A 22,159-nucleotide genomic window follows, 5' to 3' on the forward strand; every position below is an offset into this window, starting at 1 on the left:
CAAATGCAAATATATTGTAATGTTGTAAGATGAGTATTACGGGTGAACCTAGCACAAACAACTTTTCACTGAGTGAGATCGATGCTTTTGCTCACATTTCAAAACATCCGTAACTGTCTTCGACAACAGCCCTGAAAGATTTCATTAACACCCCTATCTAGATAGATAAACTTATGGTGGATCTTAAAAATATTGATCAGTTTTATGTGGTAAATAACGCAGACGCTTGAATGACAACGACATGAAAGGATTGAATGGAAGTGCCTTCAAAAACTTGACAAGGCTAAAGGAACTGTAAGTTAATGTATCAATACTATTGTGTAAGGAATTCCTTATCCCAGAGACAAAATTATGTATGGTAAAAATTGATTAATTCCTTTGTCTGGATCAGGACATATCGAGGTCTACTGAATTATCTTGTGAAAATAAAACAGAGATACATAAACAGAGAGTACTAAAAAAGTTTGAAAATAGTTATTCAAACTGTAAAGTTGCCAAACGGTCTTAATTCTGATTAAATCTGTACGAGACATTAAAGGCTTTGTCTTCTGACGCAAAGTACATTGCACTTTTAAAAATTTCAGAACTGAGAAAAGCCCCTTTTGGTTTATAGCACTGCATCGAGTTTTGGAATAGGAGTCGTTTGACTAAGTTTTTATTGTGTTTGATATGGTAGTATGCTGGATCGAATTTTTGCCTATTGCATTGCACCCATTTAGTTGTATTGTATAGTCAGAGATAATATGTGGTTGTTGTGCATCAAATCATGCAGCCACCAAAAAAAGCTGTTTTCATAACGCAGCAGCATTCCTCTTTCCTACCACCCCGTCTATACTTGTTTTTGCATTTACTTTTTTTCTTTTCTCTTTTCTTCCTTTCCCGTCAGTGATCATAAAACAAAGCGGTAAATAACTGTATTAATAAAACTAAATAGATTTTACGTACAGATCATGTTTTTTTCAAATTTCAACACAGATGGTTGCAAGACAACAACTTCACTGAATTGCCTCCTGATCTATTCCAAGACCTAGAAAACCTGACAAAGCTGTAAGTTAATTCATACCAAGCTTTCCCCTTTAACGGCATAAATTGTTCCAGCATGAATTAGAATTTCCCCCTCTTTTGTAAAATCACAGCTCGTGATTGTTAGTGTATTTTTACAAAGATTCTGCCAGTATTATACTCTTCTTTTCTTTCACTAATTAAAGCGATTAAAAAGAAAATATTTTTTCCAATTGAAGATTTTATGATCTTCCCATCCGCACCGATAACATATTTTAAAATTGAGACATTCTTTATTATGTTTTGTTACTGTATTGAAATTTTCATTGACAACGATCATACATACAATGACGAAATGTTGACGAATGAATGTTGCAGTTGTTTTCATGGGATATCTTTCTTTGTTTTGAACCATGTGGGCATTTCCTTAGATAGCAAGCTTAATGATTTCTTTTCTTAATCCACGGGAGTCAGCCATGGGCTATGTTTTGGGAAAAGAGTTCAGTGTGCACGCAAATTTCAAGCTGTCGGCGACCTGTAATTTCTTTTTATTATAGATATTGACAAAACTAAATGAATGAAGTAGCTCTTGAATATTCTCCGTACCATAAGACACATAATCTATGTCTGTGATTATATAATGCTCTTTGGTTGTTTTTGATGACTAGCATTTTTACGTATTTTTACTAACAAATTTCAGATTGCATACTTAATAACAATTAATTTTCTTTTCCTGTCATTCTTTTCAGCTATCTGTCAAACAACAAGTTGAAGAGTCTTCCAGACGGACTTTTTAACAGCCTTTCCAAGCTGACACATCTGTAAATGAAATAGTTGTTAATTTTAAGCAAGAGAATTATTGGGCAGAACTAAATGATCATTTTTAAAATATTGTCAACAAAGGCACAGCCGTCATAGCTCAAAAATCATGAAGTTTTCCAGCTTGCATTTATAACTCTGATCAGTTGAAACTGAGGATGCTATTTTATGTTAGCAATTTTAAGGTACTTGGTGAGGTGTAAAAGTTTAAAAGCTTCTGTTAAAATAGCAACCATAACAATTCCCAGATTTCTTTTTTGTTTTCTTTTTTTTATTGTACCGGTTTTTTTCTTTTTCTTTTTCTTTTTTTTGCTTGTTTGTTTTTTTTAATCGCGGTGAGAGGTTTCTCCCTCAAGAAAGTCGGTTATGAATATATTTCCAAGACGTTTTTTTTTTTTGGACCGCTTTTTTTCTTTTTTTGACTTGTTTGCTTTCTTATTGCGGTGAGAGGTTTCCGTCCCAAAAATGTTGGGGATGGATATTTCCTTGATTAGCCTGTTTTTCGATTTTGTATTAATGAAACATATTTTATTTTGTGTTTTCCCCAGAGAATGTAAACAGATTTTTTTATCATAGCGTTCTTAGCCAACATAATATGTTAGGATCTTCTTGAGTTGGATTTTAAAACATTAACCTTTTTCGTGGGAAAATTTATCAGGGATTTATGGGAAATAAACTAATAAGTGGAAACAACTGCGCAAGCAAACGATATTTTCTGAACGTTTTTCGCCAAAAACCTCCGATTATAATTTTTTATGAGTTCAGTTGGTAGTTCTGTCACAGGCGAAATCTTTGTAACTGTGGTAATAATTGTTTTCAGTGATTTGTCCGACAATGAACTTGGAACTCTGCCGCCGTACATTTTCAGGAACATTACAGCAGTAGAATTTCTGTAAGTAAGATTTATATCGGCACAAACGATTAAGAATTATTCTTAGAGGATTTTCTTGAAAATAACAACACTTGGTGACTATAAAAACTTCCTAATTAATGACAACTTACATTATAATTTACTTCTGGAAGGCAAAGGTTTCTTTGTTATCCGAGTTGCCAATATCTAAGAATTTATTGTATTGCAAGATTAAACTACCCTGTCACTAATTTTGTAATTTGTAACAAGAAGTGAGCCACAAACGATTTTTCAAATCCAGCTTTAAACAATAGACCTCGCTCGAAGCCCATGGGGATAAATTGAGAGTTTTCGTGCTTAATCTTACGTGCATTATAGATATGTCTGATGTGTTCTTTGAAGATTACATATAAAAATTGGAAGCTGCTTTACTGGAAAACATTGTCATTCCCTGCCTTAACTGCAGAAGTTACCTAAAAAACAGCAGAGTTAAAGATAAAACTGCCCACGATGCTTTCTGCAGGAAAATGGACTACAACAAAATTGAGAAGCTTCACGAAGACCAGTTCAAGGGCTTGGTAGAGCTATTCGATTTGTAAGTACATTTTGAGTTTAAACCTTTTTCCATGATGATCTGGATCGTAAAAGGTATATAGTAATGTTTTTTTTTAATGTTAACTCCGTTATCGCCTAAATTAAAGTTGTCCTACCCAATCATGTTATCTTACTGTATGTTAATATTTATTTTATTATCCATTTCGCATGTTTAAGATATCTCTCGGAGAACAAAATAGACGCTCTGCCTGACAAAATTTTCAAGGGTGTCAAAAGCCTTAAAGCTCTGTGAGTACAGTTCAACTCATACAAACACGTTCTAGAATATTTTAAGTCATGGAATGAATATAATAGGCGTTCAAATTCTGAGATTTTAGTTTACAAATTTAAGATGATGTAGAACAGACCTGGTGCAAATTACCTTGCTCAACGAAGCAATGTTGTTTGAATTCATGTTGCACTAAAAATGTGCCTTTTTATTTAGCATACTTTTAGTGAGCCAAGGTGGATATCATTGAAACGGAAACAAACATCATGGAGATCTATGTAGTTGTAATGAAACTCTATGTAAATTTATTAGGATGAGTAATATGACAACTGCAAGCCCTCGTTTAGGAGCTAATTGCAAACGATTGCGTTCTTCGTTTCAGCAATATCTTCGGCAATAAGATACAAAACGTTAGCAGCACGACCTTCAGCTATGCCCACGAACTGCGATTTTTGTAAGTTCAACGCAAATGACAGATGTTCATCTGGGCAACTAAACTTAGTTGTATATATTGAAATCAGATAACATGTAGGCGAGTATTCTTCTGATTTTGTGGAAGTGAAAGGAAAGACTCGTGAATAGTAATTTTGGAAGTTAATATAAATATATCGAAGTAATTTTTCCCTGGATGAGTCCAGAAAGAGGCTTTTATACAACGAACGAACACAACTGAATGGGCTGCCACGTCTACAAAATCAGTGGCCGTCAAAAATTCCTAAGAGAGCACGACGAAACTTATCACAGGCTAACTGATTAATTTTATTAAATATTTGAGAAAATATCAAGCTAAGGTCCGTATTTAGGATCCTCAGTTAGGGTTCCTAATTATATTTTTTTGACAGTTTGTTTGAACATTAACAATAGCTAGATGAATCTTGCGCATGGAAACTCATTTTTTGGAATAAATCAAGTTCTTTTTGTCAAGTCAATTATGATATACACCAACTAAATGATCAAATTATGATTATTTGACATTACAGGTTCATGCATTACAACTTGATGGCTGAGCTCCCCAAAGGCTTTTTCAGGCATTTGACGCACATCATCAGAGTGTAAGACTCCATAACGATCCTTCCCTTCGATCACCCCTTTAAACAATCATTTAATGACAGTCTATAATATTAATTAATTAATTAATTATTATTAATAGCTTTCAACTATGCAATAATAATGTGTTACTTCTTCTTTAATTCTTCTTTTTTTTTGAAATCTAGAACATTGGACACCAACCTGATGTGCTGCCATCTCGATCTTTTCAGGCAGGATGCTGATTGCGAATATACCTTCAATGACAACTTCGCAAGCTGCCACTCCATGTTCCGCAACCGTGCCCCGAGGAGAACTCTATGGGTTGTCGGTCCTCTGTCGTTGTTAGGGTCTTTGTTTGTAGTTGGGTGGCAGTATTTCTTCCCTGATAACAATGTGGTCCAGTCTATCATGTTGGTGAATCTGGGTGTATCTGACGGCATCATAGGTATATACCTTATCATCATAGGTATTAAAGACCTGCAATGGTCAGGGGAATACTACCTGCATGACTATGAGTGGCGCACCGGTTGGTTTTGCCATTTAAATGGTGCCATGTCTGTCTTTTCAAGTGAGGTATCAGTGATGATGATTTCTCTGATCGCATGGGACAGACTCAAGAACATCGTGTTTCCTTGCACCTTTGCAAGAATTACACCAAGGCAGACTTGCATAATGTGCGTAGTTATCTGGCTGGTGGGAGGCATTATGGCATTCCTTCCCTTGTCTGGAATGCACTATTTCAGTGAGAGGTATTATGGAAATAATGTAGTGTGCCTGCCCCTGCAACTTTCCCCGCGATTAGAAGAAGGCTGGGAATACTCCACTTCCATTTTTATCGTTTTGAATTTTTTCCTTTTCATCTTCATCATGGTTGCTTATGTTGCCATTTTGTGGAAATCATGGTCGTCGAGCAGACGACTCGGTGGGCATGGAACAATCCGTGAAATACGAGCAAGAGCACAAAGTGCACAGGCCAAAAGAGAAAGAGCACTTGCCAAAAGAGTCTTTTTTATTATTCTGACCGATTTCTTGTGTTGGATGCCAATCATTTCTATCGGCATCCGTTCCCACGTCGAGAAAACATTTGATCCTCCTGGTGATCTGGCAGTGTGGATAGCAGTGTTCGCTCTGCCAATCAACTCAGCTATCAACCCATTGCTGTATACGCTTTCTACTCCACAGGTAACAGTTTTTTTCTTCCTTTGGAATAGCACCTACTGCTATGTGAATTTTTGTTAATTTTGAAATTGTAACGATTGACGTACAAAACAAGCATGAAAAAAGTAAATGGTCGGACAGATTTTTTTAGCTTCTTCATCGTTGACTTTAACCAGAGTGACTTTGAAAGACGTTACTTGAAAGTCTGAAATAAACTATCCCATATATTTCGAATTTCTAGGTGCAGGCTGTGTTGAAAGCAAAACTGAGGAAGCTGTGGTCCAATGCTCGATCCATTTTCAGCAGAGGACAAGGTCAGGAAGGTACAGTTTTAAGCTCCATTCAAAAATACCATGATAACATTGATTATATCCCAAACCTTGAAATGAACAAACTATAAGGTTTACCAAATTGAGTTTTAGCGACTCATTTTTCTTTAAGTAGCTTATGTCAATTTTACTCCTAGTGCTTTGAAGGGGGAAAGGGTGGAACTAGCTTGAAATTTTAATAACTTCATGTATCTTTTAATTTTTTAGGATAAGAAACTGAGCAAATTATTGAAATCACAAAGGTGCAACTGGCAATATGTAGAGTTGTAGCAGACGTAAAAGAGAAAAGTAATCAAGAGAGTGATTCTAAATAGAGATGGGATCAATGTTATAAATAATCAAGTTTCATGAAGGCAACGACGCAACCAGAAATCATGATTTCAGTTCGATTTTTTTCAAAGTTATTATCTCTAAAGCTATGCAGTAGGAACGTTGAGTTAAACGGGTGCCATTTGCAACAAATTGTTTAAAGTAAGATATTAGCCAAATCTCATTTTGTTAACAATTCTCAAAATATGAAGGGTATACTTGTGTCTTAAATTATGAGGTAAAGGTCCCAATCTAAATTGTAGAATGTATTTTTTGTGGTAAACCTTACAATGGCCAAAACATTTTTTATTGGTGATTCTTTTTCATATAAAAGAAGCAGACAATGATCGGGAGGGACAGATTGGAAATGGAGATGAACATGCTAACGACGAAGAGGGTAAAAATATAGTGCTTCTCAGTGTAAATCACATGCAAAGTATCTTCACTACGCCTCTGTAGGGTTCTGTGTGTAATGCTTTTCTTTCCCTTCTTTTTTCCATTCTTAATTCCTTTTTTTCATTTCCTTCCCCATAGGAGAACAAATTGAAATGCAGGTAATAGAACACAACGAAATACCAGAAGTGGAAGCCCCTGAGTTGCCTGCTCAGCAACCAGGTCAGAAAATAAATATAGAATTTTAGATGCTAGCGGCAATGCTGTAATTGACTTTGTAATTCAACTCTCTTGCCAGGTATGTATAGCCTAATCAATAAATCTACCACATATTAGCTCTTTCAAATTAAAATACCTGGAAACCTCAGCATTCATTTTCTGCTCTGATAGTTTCTGAAGCTGCATTTTGAGAAAGGAGAGATTTAGGAAGGGTTTTCCATATGCCACAAATGTGATGATATTCGGTTGTATTACTTTTGGTTGATAAGTTATTTCAGACATTCTGGTGATAAATTGCCTTATGCACTTTTACCACCTCCACTCATAAGATCCCCATTCCTTTACATTAGAAACTTGTACAGTGTATTATGGAAGGTAGATACCACCATCTCCCATATGACAAGATTGTAGTAAATAAATGAAGCGTATATATTGACAATGATCATTCATTGTTTCCAGTTTTCAGTTATATTGTATGAATAATAACTCTTTGCTCTGTTGACAGCAATTGAACAAGCCTGTGGAAGGGATGCGAGTTCATCTTCCTCAGGTAAAAAAATCTATTTATGAACGAAAAACAAAAAGAAGGCAGAGACAACCGCTTTATTTACAAGAGTAGTACTGCAAAAGTCACAGTTATACCATGTGACTTCAACTACATATTGCACTTTACAACCGGTCATAAGAATCGCCAAAAGGAAGAAAGGCAATGCATCTTAATAATTGTATTTGGTAGATTTTCAAGCGCATAAATTAGCTTGCAGATTTAAATGTGAGCTTTATAACTCAGAGATATTTCATCAATCAATGAATAATTGAATACATATGGACATCTAATGTAAGTAAAGTAGGTTTGTAGAGAAATTTAGTAGTTTATTTAAATGAATAGTATTCTTCATTGCAGTAACTGTTGATCAGGGCGAGAGCCAGCAAAAAGAAGGTAATAGTTGACATCTTGTGTAAGTAGGAGTATCTCTACACACTAATAGAAGTTTCTTGTGTTGAGAATTGCCTAGTTTTATGAAACCATTAGTTCCAATTGAAATTGACTTGAAAACAGGTCTAAAAAATTACCGGTATTGATCGAAGATTTAGGTACTTACAAGAACCTTTGTAACAATGGACACTCCTCTTCAGTGTAACTTATAGCTTCTGATACAATAGTTGAAATATAGAGCGATTGTTGCAGATTTCAATATGTACAATATTTCACTTTCTTTATCGTCAAGATACATTTAATGGAAACTTGTGAAACATTTCTGATACAAAGCCAGCACCAGCCTGATTTTAATCATTTTTGGTTCATTGCTTTGATAGAATTACATTTTTGTAAAGTTCAGGGGTAGCTACTTGTAAGCTATAGGGACTCACTCATCCTGTAAGGTAACGGAGGAAAAAAAGAAGCTAATGATAGGGTAAATTGGTGGCCTCCAACCAAGGTTTTTAAGAGGTGATAAAAGTGCACGGCTGACTGTTTCAAAAATCTCGCATATTCAAGTTGTGCCCTGTCCCTGGTGATCCTTCCAAAATATCAATCACTTTGTCCAATGCAAGGACAAAAATTGAATACAATATATCTTAAATATCTGGGTGCAGATCAAGAAGGAGGAAGTAAGCCTGAACCTAAAAAGCCAACTGAGAAAGGTAAAAACAATGAAATGCTTTTTAGGAACTGAAAATTTGTCCCCCAAGGGTCTCATTTATTTCAGACTACAGTGTAAGTAGCACCTGGACTAATTTGCTGGCTTGATAGCGGGCAGTGGGCTGCGTTATCTAACCTCATAGATTTTAACAATGAATCTGATTTCACAAAGCTGGTGAATCTGAGGAGCAGGTGGAGATTGAAGAGATTTCAGTTCCTAGTAACAAAGGTAAAGGAGATAATAGTTTTTGATTAGTTACTGAAGAGATTAAGGCATTTTATGAATAGTAAAACATCTGTTTTACCTTGGTAGTCACTGGAAAAATTCTGGTTTAGAAATTGGGGAAACATTAACGATTTTAATTCCTAGGTACAAAGACAAGATTTAATGACTGAATACAAACTTTTTTTATATCAAATGAATCATTTTATAAAGAAGCTAGAAAAGCTGAAGAAGAAGAGAAGGTGCATGAGCCTGGCACGGATGTCGCAGAAGAAGGTAATTTTTTTTTTACAAATCAGAAGAGATAAACTTAAATTGGTCCACACAATGCTTCATAAGGTGACGCATAATTATTCCGCTCTATCACTAGAAGAACACTTGAAGTGCTCAGTCGAAAGGTCGCGATTCACATCGGGAGGTGACGTTATTGAAAAAAAACCATACCACTTGAGAATTATTACACCTTCTCGTAACGAAGAGCCATAACTTTTTATACAATGCTAAAATCCAAAATTTATGAGTTTATGAAGCCGTTTTACGTGTTTTTTTGTTTGTTTTTTTAAAGCGACACACTAATAATTTTCTCAAATACAGAAAACATAGCCGCCACTTACCACAGCTCATTGGATGGAAATAGTGACTGTAATGTTGTGTACCTCAGTTTTCAAAACACTTCAACACAGATATGCAAAAATTCAATGAGCTCTAATAAGTGGCACCTCTGTTTTCTGTATTTGTGCAAATTATTACTGTATCGCTTAAAAAAAATGATCGCGTTGTATTTCTTTCTCTTTTCTTATTCCATCCAGGGGAAGAAGAGGTGTTTGATACCAGGCTTTAGTTCTTTGTTTTCGAACCAAGGTAAATGCTTATTATGTTTGCTTTTATACTAAATACCGCCGACTAAAGGGGTGAGGGAAAGCAAATCCCTCTGAAGAACTTGTGTTTTGATTGTCACATGTATCTTTCTAATTTTATAGAATTAGTGTAAGATTTGAGATGAAGGTTGAAAATCTCTGATGAAATACCGTGTTGATGCATGAATAGCTGACTCCTGATCACTTCAACTATTAGTTTCTTGAACCTGTGAAATATTCTGAATCAAGAGCGACTTTTGTGATGTCATTCACACAGCGTCGCTCTATCCTAAATTTTTTAACCCCTTGGTAACTCAGTAGGGTCGGTAAATCAAACAAACAACTAATCGATAAGTAATTTTTGCATTCACTGATTAGCGTGCGTTTTTCCTTTACCTCAGACAGATTTCAAGAGCCAAAAACATTGCCGTTAGTATGAAGACCGTGAGGGTTAGAGAATAACTAAAAAAAGTTCAAGGAAGAGGAGAAAAATAATTCTAGTAATCAATACACACTGTCAATGATATCATCTTAGTCAGAAAAATCTGATTTTAATTTCTTTTTCTTAAATTTAATGTCAACATTACTTAGTAAACTTGTTGACTGAATCATTATGTGGTAACAAGCTATAGTTGGAGTAGAACATATTGCGCTGTATCTGAGTAGGGATGTAGCGGCAGTTTATCTTCCTTTTGTTTTGTCTTCTCCGGTTTTGTTTGCCTATTTGTTTTTTTGTAATTAGACCACTTCCAAAGACTCGCGGTTCAGTGATCCTATGCCGAAATTACGGCGCGAGAACGCGGCTAAGTGCGAAGTTGCCGAAATTACGACGCGAGGACGAGGCTAATTGCGAAGTCACTCTTATGGATACAAAGATTGAAGTGCCGTGGTAATGGAAATGAGCCAAAATTTCTCCAAATTCAATGGGGAGAATAAAAGATTATTTGTGAGAGAACTTTCTTAGGGTATAGGCCCATGACAAGTCGAAAAGCTGGCTTCTTATATGATAAGACACTTTAGTCTACATGCTGATCTTGCCATCATTAATTACAATATAACTGAGTGAATGCCTTGATTTGGAATGCCTCACTGGTTTTAAAAGTACTGTTTAAGCTCATTTCCACGGAAATTGTTGAGATTATTCAGAACTAACTCGTAGTTAAGAGAGATTTGATTTCCATGAATAACTTCCTTTTAGAGTTCATAATATAGGAAAGAGCAAAAAGGTTAATAATGTGATAATAACAATAGAACACTAACGAGTTTTAATAAGAATTATCAGAGATTGTTTTGTGTGACAACTATTTAGACAGCATTTCTCATTTCTAAAATTTGTTTAAACTCGAAAAATCATCCAAAATTTGACAAGAAAAACGTAGACGAATGTACGGGTATAAGAAGTCCACTTACTAGATATTTGGTAGTAAGCTGGTAACTAAGTAATTCATTTCGTAACATTTTAAACTCATCCGCGAGCATTGAAGTCACAAGGAGTTAAAGTGACGTTAATTTTGGGTTGCATTTTATATCAAAGAGCTTGGACTTACAGTTAGGATCTCAGTTACTAGACATTAGGCAATACAGAAAAATCTGAAGAGTTCAATCGCACAACTCGTCCAGCAAGTATTCAGAGTACTTGTCGAGTTGTTTAATTTCGTTAGTATCTCTAGTTGAAAGAAAGGGTAAAAATGTCACATATACAAAAAAAGAAACTATTGCTGGATAAGAAGCCACTTACTAGAGATTTAACAGTATGTTGAATGACCTGGGTAGCTCATTTCTAGAATTTTTACAACGTCGTATGAGAGGTGGAGTGACATCTATTTTCACTATGGTACTACATACGTTATCAGCGCAAATTACATGACAAAAAAAATTAGAAAGATGTTGTGATAAAGAGTAGCAAGACAGATAAAGGACGTTAAGTGGTACAACAACAATTTGAGTATTTCACTTCTACAACAAGCTTGCGATTGCTTTGCACGCAGACTGCGTTTAAAATTGTTAGAGGAAAATACTCTGGGTCACAATTCGTTTGTTAGAGATTTTGTAGAACGCAAACGATCTAAGTAGGTCATTTCTTAGAGTTTTTATAACTCGTTTGCGAGCATTATAGTCACTCGTGACTTATGTCATGACTGAAGCCTATTCTCTACATAATTCGTCATTATTATTAACATTAACCTGAAAATAGAAAAATAAGGAAAAAAAAAGGTCTTAGAATACCACTAACTTAGATATTTGGTAGTGTTTAAGTCTAATTCTGTAGCTCATCTCTAAATTTTTTTCAACTCAAATCGAGAATTCTAGTTCATTGTAGTATGTGGTATTTTTTGATAACTTTGTTCACACGTACTCATCAACATGGCTTCTACAGTAAGAATAACTTGAATGTGTAAGTGGCTTTTTGTGGAAAGTCACACAGAGTTACAAACAAGGGTTCCAGATCTACTGTAAAACGAAGACTTCAATAAAACATCTTTAAGACCTTACACATGAGTCCGTTCTCAGTTTAATCTGTAAAGGTTTCTAAGTCTCGCTTCAACTTCATCCACAATGTGGATTATGTGCCACAAGACCTCTGTCAAGTGAACTGATACTTGCTTTCTTTGTCTCTCGTCTTACACGAGCCTTGATCGTACGCAGGGGGGGGGAGGGGTGGGGGAAGGGTAGGTTAATGGCCTTGAAATGGCCTTGAATTACTTAATGTTGAACTTTTTGTTTTGATGAACTATTCAGTTCGCATTTTTCCCAAACAGGGAGCCGTTTTCTTTTGTCACCGTAATGTTTCTTCTTTACGCGACTGTCTTGAGGGGTTTTGGTCACCGCCGATGTGAAATAAGGGGTTACCAATATATATTTCCGGGAGGCTAGGAAACATTCTTTAGTTACTCTAAAGAACACGAGAGAAATGAAGACATATAAGCTGAGAATCTCATTTAATTTCCCACTCCTTCTCTAACTACGATAGTAATCGCGAGAGGGGTACGTTTATGAGGGAGTCTCGCCGTCCCGCCAGAATGGGCAAGCTTTGTGTCACGTGAGTTGTCTGTGCAGGCACTCAACGTGATCAGCGGTCTGAAACTACGCAAGCGAGCTTCAAGATGGTGCGCTCTTGTGGAACGCAAGAAAAGACTCACTTTTATTCAAGGTAAAGGATTCTTTCTTTCTAATTTCTATGAACAAAGAGCTCCATGCTATAAGAGTAGAGAGTAGATGTTGACGGTTTCGAATCGTACATTAGATAAACTCCGTATGTGTTTCACCGAACGTGTGTTTGCAAAGAACAGGACCGCCGAATGGAGTTTTGATACTAAAGGTTTCAGATGTACGCTCGCTAATTTTTTCTGCCTAGTTCAGAGAAATTAAAGCTTGTAGCTTCAGTTCTCGTATCCTATTTTTGTTTTCCGCCGCATTGAATTGCGATCAGTCGAAGAGAAGTCGCGTTCAGAACATGTGACAGTTTGGGTTGTCGTTTTAAATTTATCTATCGGTGTAAAGTCGAGTCATGGATATGTGTTAGTTTTATAAGTGTACCGTGGACTAATAGAAAGTCTTGTTTAGCTGTTTAACTGATTTTAAGGTCAAATTGTGCCTTTATTTCACCGCTGAAGTTAATTCAAAACCAGATGAAGTGTTACTTGAATAACTAAGATGAGAAATTACCCTTTAACTCTCAGAACTACTGATGAACATGTAACTTCTCACTGTGGTATCCTCATGTTATCCAATAAACGGGTAACGAGAACGCTCAAACTTATCAGATAGAAGTTGTTATTGTGATGTAACACCAAATTCCTGTTTCTAATTGACACAGAAATGTGTAGCATTTACATGTAGAGAGGACAGAACAATCAGAACTTGGGAGTTAAAGGGTTAATGGTTCTTTGGACAAGTAATTAAGGAAAATTAGCTTGCAGTGTAACTAGAAAGGCTGTGAAAATTTAATTCTTGGTTTTTTGTTGAAGAAAATACCCAAAATATTGACATTTAACACTAAGGTAGAATAATGAAGGGGTGGGTACTAGTCCTGTATCAAGATTTCAAACTTGGGTATGAATTTGATTATAACAAGACAAAAAGGCTATGCTCTTCATGCATTTTTCTTTCCTTTTTCCCAAAAGACATGAAAGATAAACTAAACTAACAGAGCTGAATCAATAATTTAAATTATTTTGTTTTTGAAACAAATCAGCCACAGTTATCTTGACTGGTTGATTGGTATGTTTTCCAAAAAAGCTCAGGATATGAGAGAATTTTGAGCAAGGTGTAATATTGATCTCTGCTTAAAAGCAATCATACTCTGGTAGTAAATTAGGAGTAATGGGTCATGCTTGTCAGCTCTCAAAAAGTAATCTGCTTCTAATAATACGTCAAGATATCACACAAAATACTTGAAGGACTTGACTTTCACTTATATATACACTGTATGTGGCACTTATAACAGTGCAGCTTTTGTTCTCAGTAACACCACTGGCATGCCTGAAAGGTATTTTTAGAGGCATTGTCAAATTTTTTGTCACAATTGATCTTATTATAGGCTGTTGTGTGATGTTTTTATCTTAAAAGTTCCAATGTTTAGTATTGTTGCGGACTTAAACTAACCAAAACATTCCAAATGGATTTTACATCTAGCTGTGAAGAGGTTAAATGTACCATTTCAGGTGGTTTGAGTGAATTAATTTGGTAGAAATGGAAAGTTCTAAAGCAAGAAAATAGGAGGGCTCTGGTATGACTGATAGAATTGGGTGATAAGATGAGTACCTCATTGTTTACAAAGGTCTGGTTTGTTGAGCAGTGGAGTATGCTTGGCCTGCAACACACTTTTAATCAAAATACTGGTTTATTTTACTTTGAATATATTTTCATAAAAATTTGTTTGAAACCAGATACAGGTGGAACCCTGAAGGTTGTGAGGCACTGCATAGTGCTACAGTTTTCTACTTAATTTCTTTTGGTTTCTCATGTCTTAGGGTGTCATGTTTTACAGCATTTGTTATATTGTAGTCTGCAAAATTAGTGTGGCACATTCTTTCCTGCCATTGGTCTGAGGCACAAGATTGACTGATTAGACTATCCTTGCTCCTGCCAAGAAGCCCCGGGTATCATCCATAGACCTCCACCAGACTCCATTTTTGGCCATTCTCTTTGCTTCTCTCCAGGTGATGTTAACAAGCATGTTGTGCACATAGTGCCACCAGGACTGCTTTGAATGGCATCCTAAAAACCACAATATGAATTGCATTGTTGCATAGTGGAGCTGAAGCCCATGATATCCCTTGCTATGTGAGATGAGGACACTCACCAAGCACAAAGTACATGTAAGAACTGACAGTGCTTACAGATATATGATATTTTATTGAATTCAAGGTAGGACATATTTTCTTGGGGTTCTCGAGTTTGAGGATGTTCTTAAAATATCAAATGATGGTCCTGCCAAGTTTCAAAATGTATTAAGGGATTCTCTGTTGTTAAAAAAGAGCAACATTAATACAGTTGAGCCTCAATCATCTGGACTACTGTAAATAATAATAATAATTATAAATATAAATGAGCAAAAAATTAACCTGAATAACTAAAAAGAGAATGCATATCATTTCATTAATGCTTGTATAATGCAAGAATTAATGCATATTCTCAAATCTTGATCATCAACAATGAACCAGTCCTCAACATCAGAAAAAGAGACACCTTCACTGTTGGTTACTTAATTTATCATTTCCATCCTATTTTCTGCCTTTAAATCAGAGTCATCTGGGCATTCCTCAGCACTGGGATGAATTCACAGCTTTCAGAATACACTGAATATAGAATGAAAGCTTGCCTCTTCCCATGTATCAGCAAGCAATCTTTCATTGTCAGTGTCTGCATAATTTCTCTGAAGTCTTTTGTTGAATGGATGTCTTGATTTTCAGTGACTTTTGAAGGAGTTTTCTGTAAGGAACATGGTTACACTAAAGATAAAATAATACTCATAGCATTGATATATCACAAATATATGTCAATACAGAAAAGTGATTCAATAACTAAGAAATTACACTGTGAATATACTAAGAATGATACTTATAATTTCAAACTGAATTTTGGGAAGAAAATATGATCTAAGGATGTCTGGTATTTTTCCTGTGAGGAAAAAGTCCACTGTGAAATAATGCAGATATGGTACATGTTAAAAAGCATATAGAATGTTGAACATGATAGATGCACTAATATAAACCAATAATAAACCTTGGTGAATTCATCTTACAACTAATTTACTCAAAATTATTTATGAAAATATGAACTGAGATACAATGCAAATCAGAAGAAAAACAATGCTATAAATTTTAAGAGGGTAGCAAATGCCTGCAATAAAACTGTTGACCATGGGGCTCTCTATAAAAGGATTAAAATGTGTAAACTCTATATGAAAGACATAATAAGATATTTAAGCATAATTTTCAGTTGTATATACAGTATTTATGAATGATTTTACAGTTGTTTACTACAGGTGATCAAAGCAAACTGAGCAGACAATGCAAATTAAAATTGATTTCTAGATGTAAGGGTTTTGCACTTGAATTAATATTCATGAGGAGGATGGATATATTAGTACAGTGAGCTACTTACATTATTTTGCTTTTATTAAGTAAGCTTTTGTTGTTCAAAGAAAAATCAATTGTATTAATCTCCTGCAATCCAATGATAAATGAATTACATGTATGCTGAAATTGGAATTGTAAGGAAAAGAAAATGCATGGGAAGTAACTAAATAACTGGATATTTCTCTGAATTTTCCACCCAAAGGAAATCAAAGTATACCAATTCTCAGTGAGAAAGCACTGCTCTGAATCTTGCCCTAACAATAGGAAAACAAGTCTATTTCATTGCTAATGGGTGCAATACTCAATGGAATGGATGCTTAAAAATTTGGATTTTATTTGGCCTTTAAAACTTACTCTTGGTTCTCAGATCCCCTCTTTAGTTACTGGTGTTGGTAGAGACCTCCCATCTCCTCTCTTGGTTATTCAAAGAAAAAGAAGAATTGGAGGTTGGACCCGTCCCCTTTCAGCTCTTACACTTGGGTTGCCTTTAAGAAAAATTGTGTCATCATCATCATTAATTTGCCTTTTTTAAACAATAACGATAAATAAATTTACAGAGTGTGGAGCCTATTACTTGGAGTGTTCAGCTACCCTGTATTCATGCCACGGTGTTTTCACAGACGTCTACCATTGAATTTACCACAATATGGGATTCCCCACTGAAGCCCATTGACCAATCACAATTAACCTGTAGTTAATTTCCAACAAAATGGTTGGGCTCTCTGGCAAGGTCTTCAATAGCAGCAAATTGTTGCTAAAAAGAAAGAGAGAAGACGCTGGTTTTTTAAAAGATAATTCAGTGTTGTGGCAAATAATGAAGCACTGTTAGTGAGTGCAAACCTGTAATGTGGCTATACATGTTCATAATACCATCAGAAGGGCAATGTGATACTGCATTATTTTGGCTGGCCACCCACTCAGACTGGTTTAGTTGTCCTGATAAACAAAACCATGTTTCAGTCCTGGCACCTTTGACTGAGCCCATTTACTGCTTGTTCTATTTCTTGTGCAAATATCTCCTCAATTGATTTCCAACCAAATTGGTGGTTGTCTTATGTGAGCTCCTTTGTACCCAGTTGCCTGGAGCCATAGAGGGCAGCTATCATGTTCTTAAGCTGTCTAAACAAAATTTTAACAAATTAAAAATATAATTTCAAAAGAGAAAAATTAATGGTGTGCATTAGAAATATTCAAACAAAAATGAAATAAATCTGTGGTAAACATGTAAAATACATTTTGTACCTAACATACATCAATACCAGATTATTCATGAACTCATTACTAAATGAACCTGGATTATCAAAACATTACCTGGTGGGAAAATAGGGTTGCCAGGTGGGTCCTCAAGATTAGTGACACATCAACAAAATAACATTCCCTAAGTGTTTCAGTGTAAGGTATTGAAGGAAACTGTGTTCTGGGGTGCTCAGAAAGAAGCTTCAGCAGGGTAAGGTTTGATGATGCTTCATCACACAGAAGTAATGAGACTTTCAAACTGTAACTTGTTAATGCTTTCAGTGTAAGCATTACAAAATTTTTGCAGGACATTGGAATTCATTGAGCTTCCTATAGCAAAGTGAGGTCCAATCACATCACAGCCTGATGTTAGGTCTTACCAAAGAAATTGAACTATAAATGAAGCTTTTTGTGCACCAGGCTGGACTGTTGCACTGAATACATCATGGGGCACCTTTAACTCATCTTCAGGTGCACTGAGGCCAGTCATATGCCAGCTCCTTTCAGGTTCTGTGTAACTTTCATTTGAATCTATATTATAACAAATAGAAATTTTAAATTACTCATAAGAGTCATGTACCTTATTTCTGAAGGTTCTAATGTTTAAGAGAATAATGCTCATAAGCAACTAAATAAGTCATTATTAGTGAAGTTATTATCTTGTGTTAGGAGTCCATCATTCCACTAAGGATCTCTAATATATTGATTTAACACACTGTGGTTAAAGTTATTCTTTCACAGATAAACATTTACTTACTCTTAACTTCAAGATGTTACACTAATTTCCAATTACGTGTTCACCTTGACTTCATTCCACATCAGGACTTGAAGTGCTAATGATTTGTGGTGTCCTTCTTCTTCTCTGTTCTTTTGGAAGTTGGCATAGATTTTACTTTGGCCAAGGAGGTACTCTTCATCAATACTAGGATTTACTGAGTCGTCTTTGATTGCCTGCCTCAGGCTTTTGGAATTTGGCAGCTGTAAAATCCTCAAGCCATGTAAAGCTTCATAATCTGATGGGCTTCTGTTGTACACAGTGAGAGGTGCTCAATGATTGGACAAAGAGAATTATTGTATTTTAAGTATTTGAACTGAAATAGATGGCATGTCCACAGTTATTAAATAATAAATACCAAGAAACTTTGAATCTAACCCTAACTGATGCAACCAACAGAAATTTGGTAAGAAAAGGCATCTGTTTTAATCAGGACTACATCAGTGTCACAAGTACATGTATAACATTTAATACATGAACTTTCTTTTGAGTAATTGAACTAGAACAGATGGCATGTTCACAGTTATTGAATAATAAATACCAAGAAACTTTGAATCTAACCCTAAATGATACAACCAACAGAAATTTGGTAAAAGAAAAGGCATTTGATTGGGACTATATCAGTGTCACTAGTACAAATATAACATTCTATATTGAAACTTTGTCAAATTCACAGAAGTCCTGAGTTTTCATCTTCCTTACTACCAACAATTGTCTTAGTTGAAGGGCTGTAATGCATACTAAGAGACCATTGCTGCCATATCTTTTGTTTGGTCTAAAAATTTTACCTACCAACACAAACAGTAACTGAAAACCAGTGATCGCCATTATTTCCATTCACTATCAAAATTGAAAAAAAAAAGACAGTTTGCCAGTGGAAATTATTGTTGACTGGAGCAAGACTTCACTGAAGAATTCAAAATTGGCATAAGACTTCATTTTAAGCAAGAGGCTCTGAAGTCTCCATGTACAGGATATTTGCATGTTTATACATATATTGGCTAACATGCCTTAAAAATTGCCTTCAGTCAGGAGTGATGGGCTCCAGTTATAACAAAGCTCACCATTCTTCCTCTGATCTTCAGTAAACTCCTTCCTTCCATCATTCTCCCATTTGTCTTTCATGGAGTTTCCAGCTTTTTTTCTTTCTTTTCTATCTTTTTCCTGGTTCCATTCTTTAAAAATCCTACAAAGCTCTTCATTGGATTTTTCAGTGGCCTCTTTGAGTTGGTAAAGCTGTTCTTGAGGCAGTTAAATTCTAGTCCATTTATAAAATTTCCCCACATTGGCCATTTGGAATTCTTTTCTGTGTATACAATTTTCTCACCTTCTTGGTTATATGCAATCAAAATTGGCGACTTATGATAAGACAAAGAGACTTGCTTTTGGGCTACAAATATTGGATTGGGTTATTGTTACTGGAGGTTTGCTGCTCTCGTTTCGTGGCATCCAAGGATTGTTTATTGTTGAGTGCACTTTCCACATATTGTTCATAGACAAGACAATCCTTGCACATTCTGTGCTTTTGGTCTAATTCTGACTTGCAGTAATGACTGTCAGGGACATGCCACATTTTGCAGCTTCTTGAGTTCAAGCAAATGCCATTTAAAGTGTGAGTGTTTTTGGGAATGTCACCTTGGTCTTTCTGCAAGTCTTGTTCCTGAAAGCCATATCTGGGTTAAATTCACTGGTTCTGTGGAGTCAACCAGACAGCTCAATCATCCATCTGCTATTTTCTGATGTTCCAAAATTGGGCTGTTCAGCCACCACCGACCTTCTGCATAAATTATCAGCCTCGTAAGGAAAACTGAATTTTTTTGACAGTTCAATATTCAAAGTGATAGAAGGCACCATGAATTCTGCCCAATGCAGCAATAAAGCACTCTCCTTTGACTGCACCTCACAAAAACGATGAAGGAAAAAAAGGGTAGTATTATCTTGCGATCCAGAAACAAGCTCTTTATTCTCTTGGGACTGCTTCTGTTCAATCCTGCATTGCAAATTTCCTTTATGGACAGTGTGAATGAAGATTGTTGAGATGAAGATGACTTGCTCATGCAATTTTGTGTTTCCACATTCTCTACCATTGCTTGGATTGCACCTCTTCATTGTTTTAAAACTCTTTTCATAAAATCTTTTCACAAGGGACAGAATCAGAAGATGGACAACCTTTGATAGACACAAAATTTTAAAAAAATATAGCAATTCTCTCCTCCCCTGCTAATTTTTTGCTTTAACTCTGCAAGCTGAAAGGGTGAAAAAGTTGCAAAAGATAGTGGGATAGGCAAGGCAAAGAAAGGAGGAATGGAAGACTGGAATACAGAAAAAGAAAGATGGAATTTTTGTGGTTTTGTGTAAATTTTTATCTTTGGGTTCCATGGATTGTATTACCTTATTGAACTCGAGTCGCCTATTTTTGAGAAAAGATAGGCTAGACATAAACTGTTCTGTGAAAATTCTGCTCACCACGAGAGTGAAACACTCCAAGTAATGGACCCCTGGCAGTGTACAGCATAATTTAAAGGGGAGGAGACCCTCAAGAAACCATAGGGCTTATGGGAGAGGCCACCTCTCCCCAGAATGAAGGCATCTGGCAGCTGCTCTGATAGCATTGTGGTTGCCAGTGGTCAAAAATGTCTTCACAGATCTAGGCCTGAAGGGGGAGTAATGGTCATTGCTCTTTTTCCAACTCAGGTGATATTTAATGTTACTGCTGCAGTTGATGATAATACGATCATGATTTATTCTTTACATTTGAGGCAAAAAAATTTCAAAGGGAAAATTATTAGATGGTCATTAAATAAGTGGTATAACCTTCAAAAAATCAATATTTCTTCATGTTGTTTTAAAAAAGGTTATCGATGTCACCTGAAGTAACACTTGAAGACAACTATATTTTTGCAGTTTTTGACTTGATATTTTACTATTGCCACCAAGACTGGGCAAATAATGCCCTCTGATGGGCATCCAAACAAGAACAGTTATATCTCTAACATTAGATTAAAAGTTTACAAAATTTAAAGACTATAATCTTCACATGTACCTGCATGTAATAAACTATAGAAACACCTCTCAGTCAAATAGACTGGAAAATCTTAGAGAATACACAATAACTTTCAGAAATGGATGAGATTAGCAATCTCATTTTTGTTATTTAACAACAAAAAGGTTCATTAAGGTGTATGTTTCTAGTTCATTGAATGCAAAAATATACCGAAATATCTCTCTCCAAAAATGAGAAGAATGGAATAAAACCCTGGAAAGTTATCTTTGCTAGCATGTTGGTAGTTTCATAAAATTGCAAATTGATAGAAAACTGGTTGAAAGTTTCTAAACTGATTTTTTTCAAGACTTTAAAATAGTTTCCAAGAATTGAACTGTTCAAAACTGACCAGGGCCGTAGTTGAAACCTTCAGCTTGCTTATTTTGATCATCTTTTTCCTTTTTAAGGGCCCTGATCACTTGGCATCTCCTTCTGGTACTTGATTTGCTTGTAAGTTGCACAATATCAACTCTATGCTGATCTTGAAGTCTGCAAGCCTCTTGGGTATATTTACTTAATAATAGTAACTGCACCAATGTCAAAATTAGAAATAGCATTATGCAGTTCTAATTCCATCTTCCTTTCATTGTAAATTTCTTTGGAATCCTTTGTCACACCATCCTATTCAAAGACTCATTTTGATTTTACATCTTGCCATGCAAGCACTTCTGCGGCAAGTTTTCTCACTAAGTTGGGTATGTTTAGCTTTAGCTTGACAATAACAGCTAGAGGAAGGCCAGGTCCATACTTAAAGAGATTTGTATGGTTGGCTTTGTCCTTTTGATACTTGCATCAACTTGCACTACTGGCAGGGTTTTCATTAACTTTAGAAGTAGAAGGGCACTGCCTTGTGAGTAAGCAGGTGTAC

The 22,159-nt window shown here is 35.6% G+C and overlaps 1 protein-coding gene and 1 pseudogene across 1 annotated transcript; one reads left to right on the plus strand and one right to left on the minus strand.

Moving 5' to 3' along the window:
- Nucleotides 1-241: 241 nt before the first annotated feature.
- Nucleotides 242-10,961, plus strand: LOC113667592 (uncharacterized). Its single transcript, XM_089199545.1, has 18 exons — nt 242-294; nt 976-1,047; nt 1,749-1,823; nt 2,642-2,713; nt 3,195-3,266; nt 3,443-3,514; nt 3,877-3,948; nt 4,475-4,546; nt 4,709-5,705; nt 5,923-6,004; nt 6,654-6,716; nt 6,854-6,934; nt 7,437-7,481; nt 7,836-7,871; nt 8,746-8,802; nt 9,010-9,072; nt 9,606-9,657; nt 10,055-10,961. The coding sequence occupies exons 1-17, from the start codon at nt 242-244 to the stop codon at nt 9,635-9,637; spliced, it is 2,016 nt and encodes a 671-aa protein (XP_089055671.1). The 3' UTR covers nt 9,638-9,657; nt 10,055-10,961.
- A 5,654-nt stretch (nt 10,962-16,615) lies between these two features.
- On the minus strand, nt 16,616-20,830 carry LOC149048756 (uncharacterized; annotated as a pseudogene).
- Nucleotides 20,831-22,159: the final 1,329 nt, after the last annotated feature.

Source organism: Pocillopora damicornis, chromosome 3 (genome assembly GCF_964200805.1).
Source record: "Pocillopora damicornis chromosome 3, jaPocDami1.2, whole genome shotgun sequence".
Lineage (NCBI taxonomy): Eukaryota > Metazoa > Cnidaria > Anthozoa > Scleractinia > Pocilloporidae > Pocillopora > Pocillopora damicornis.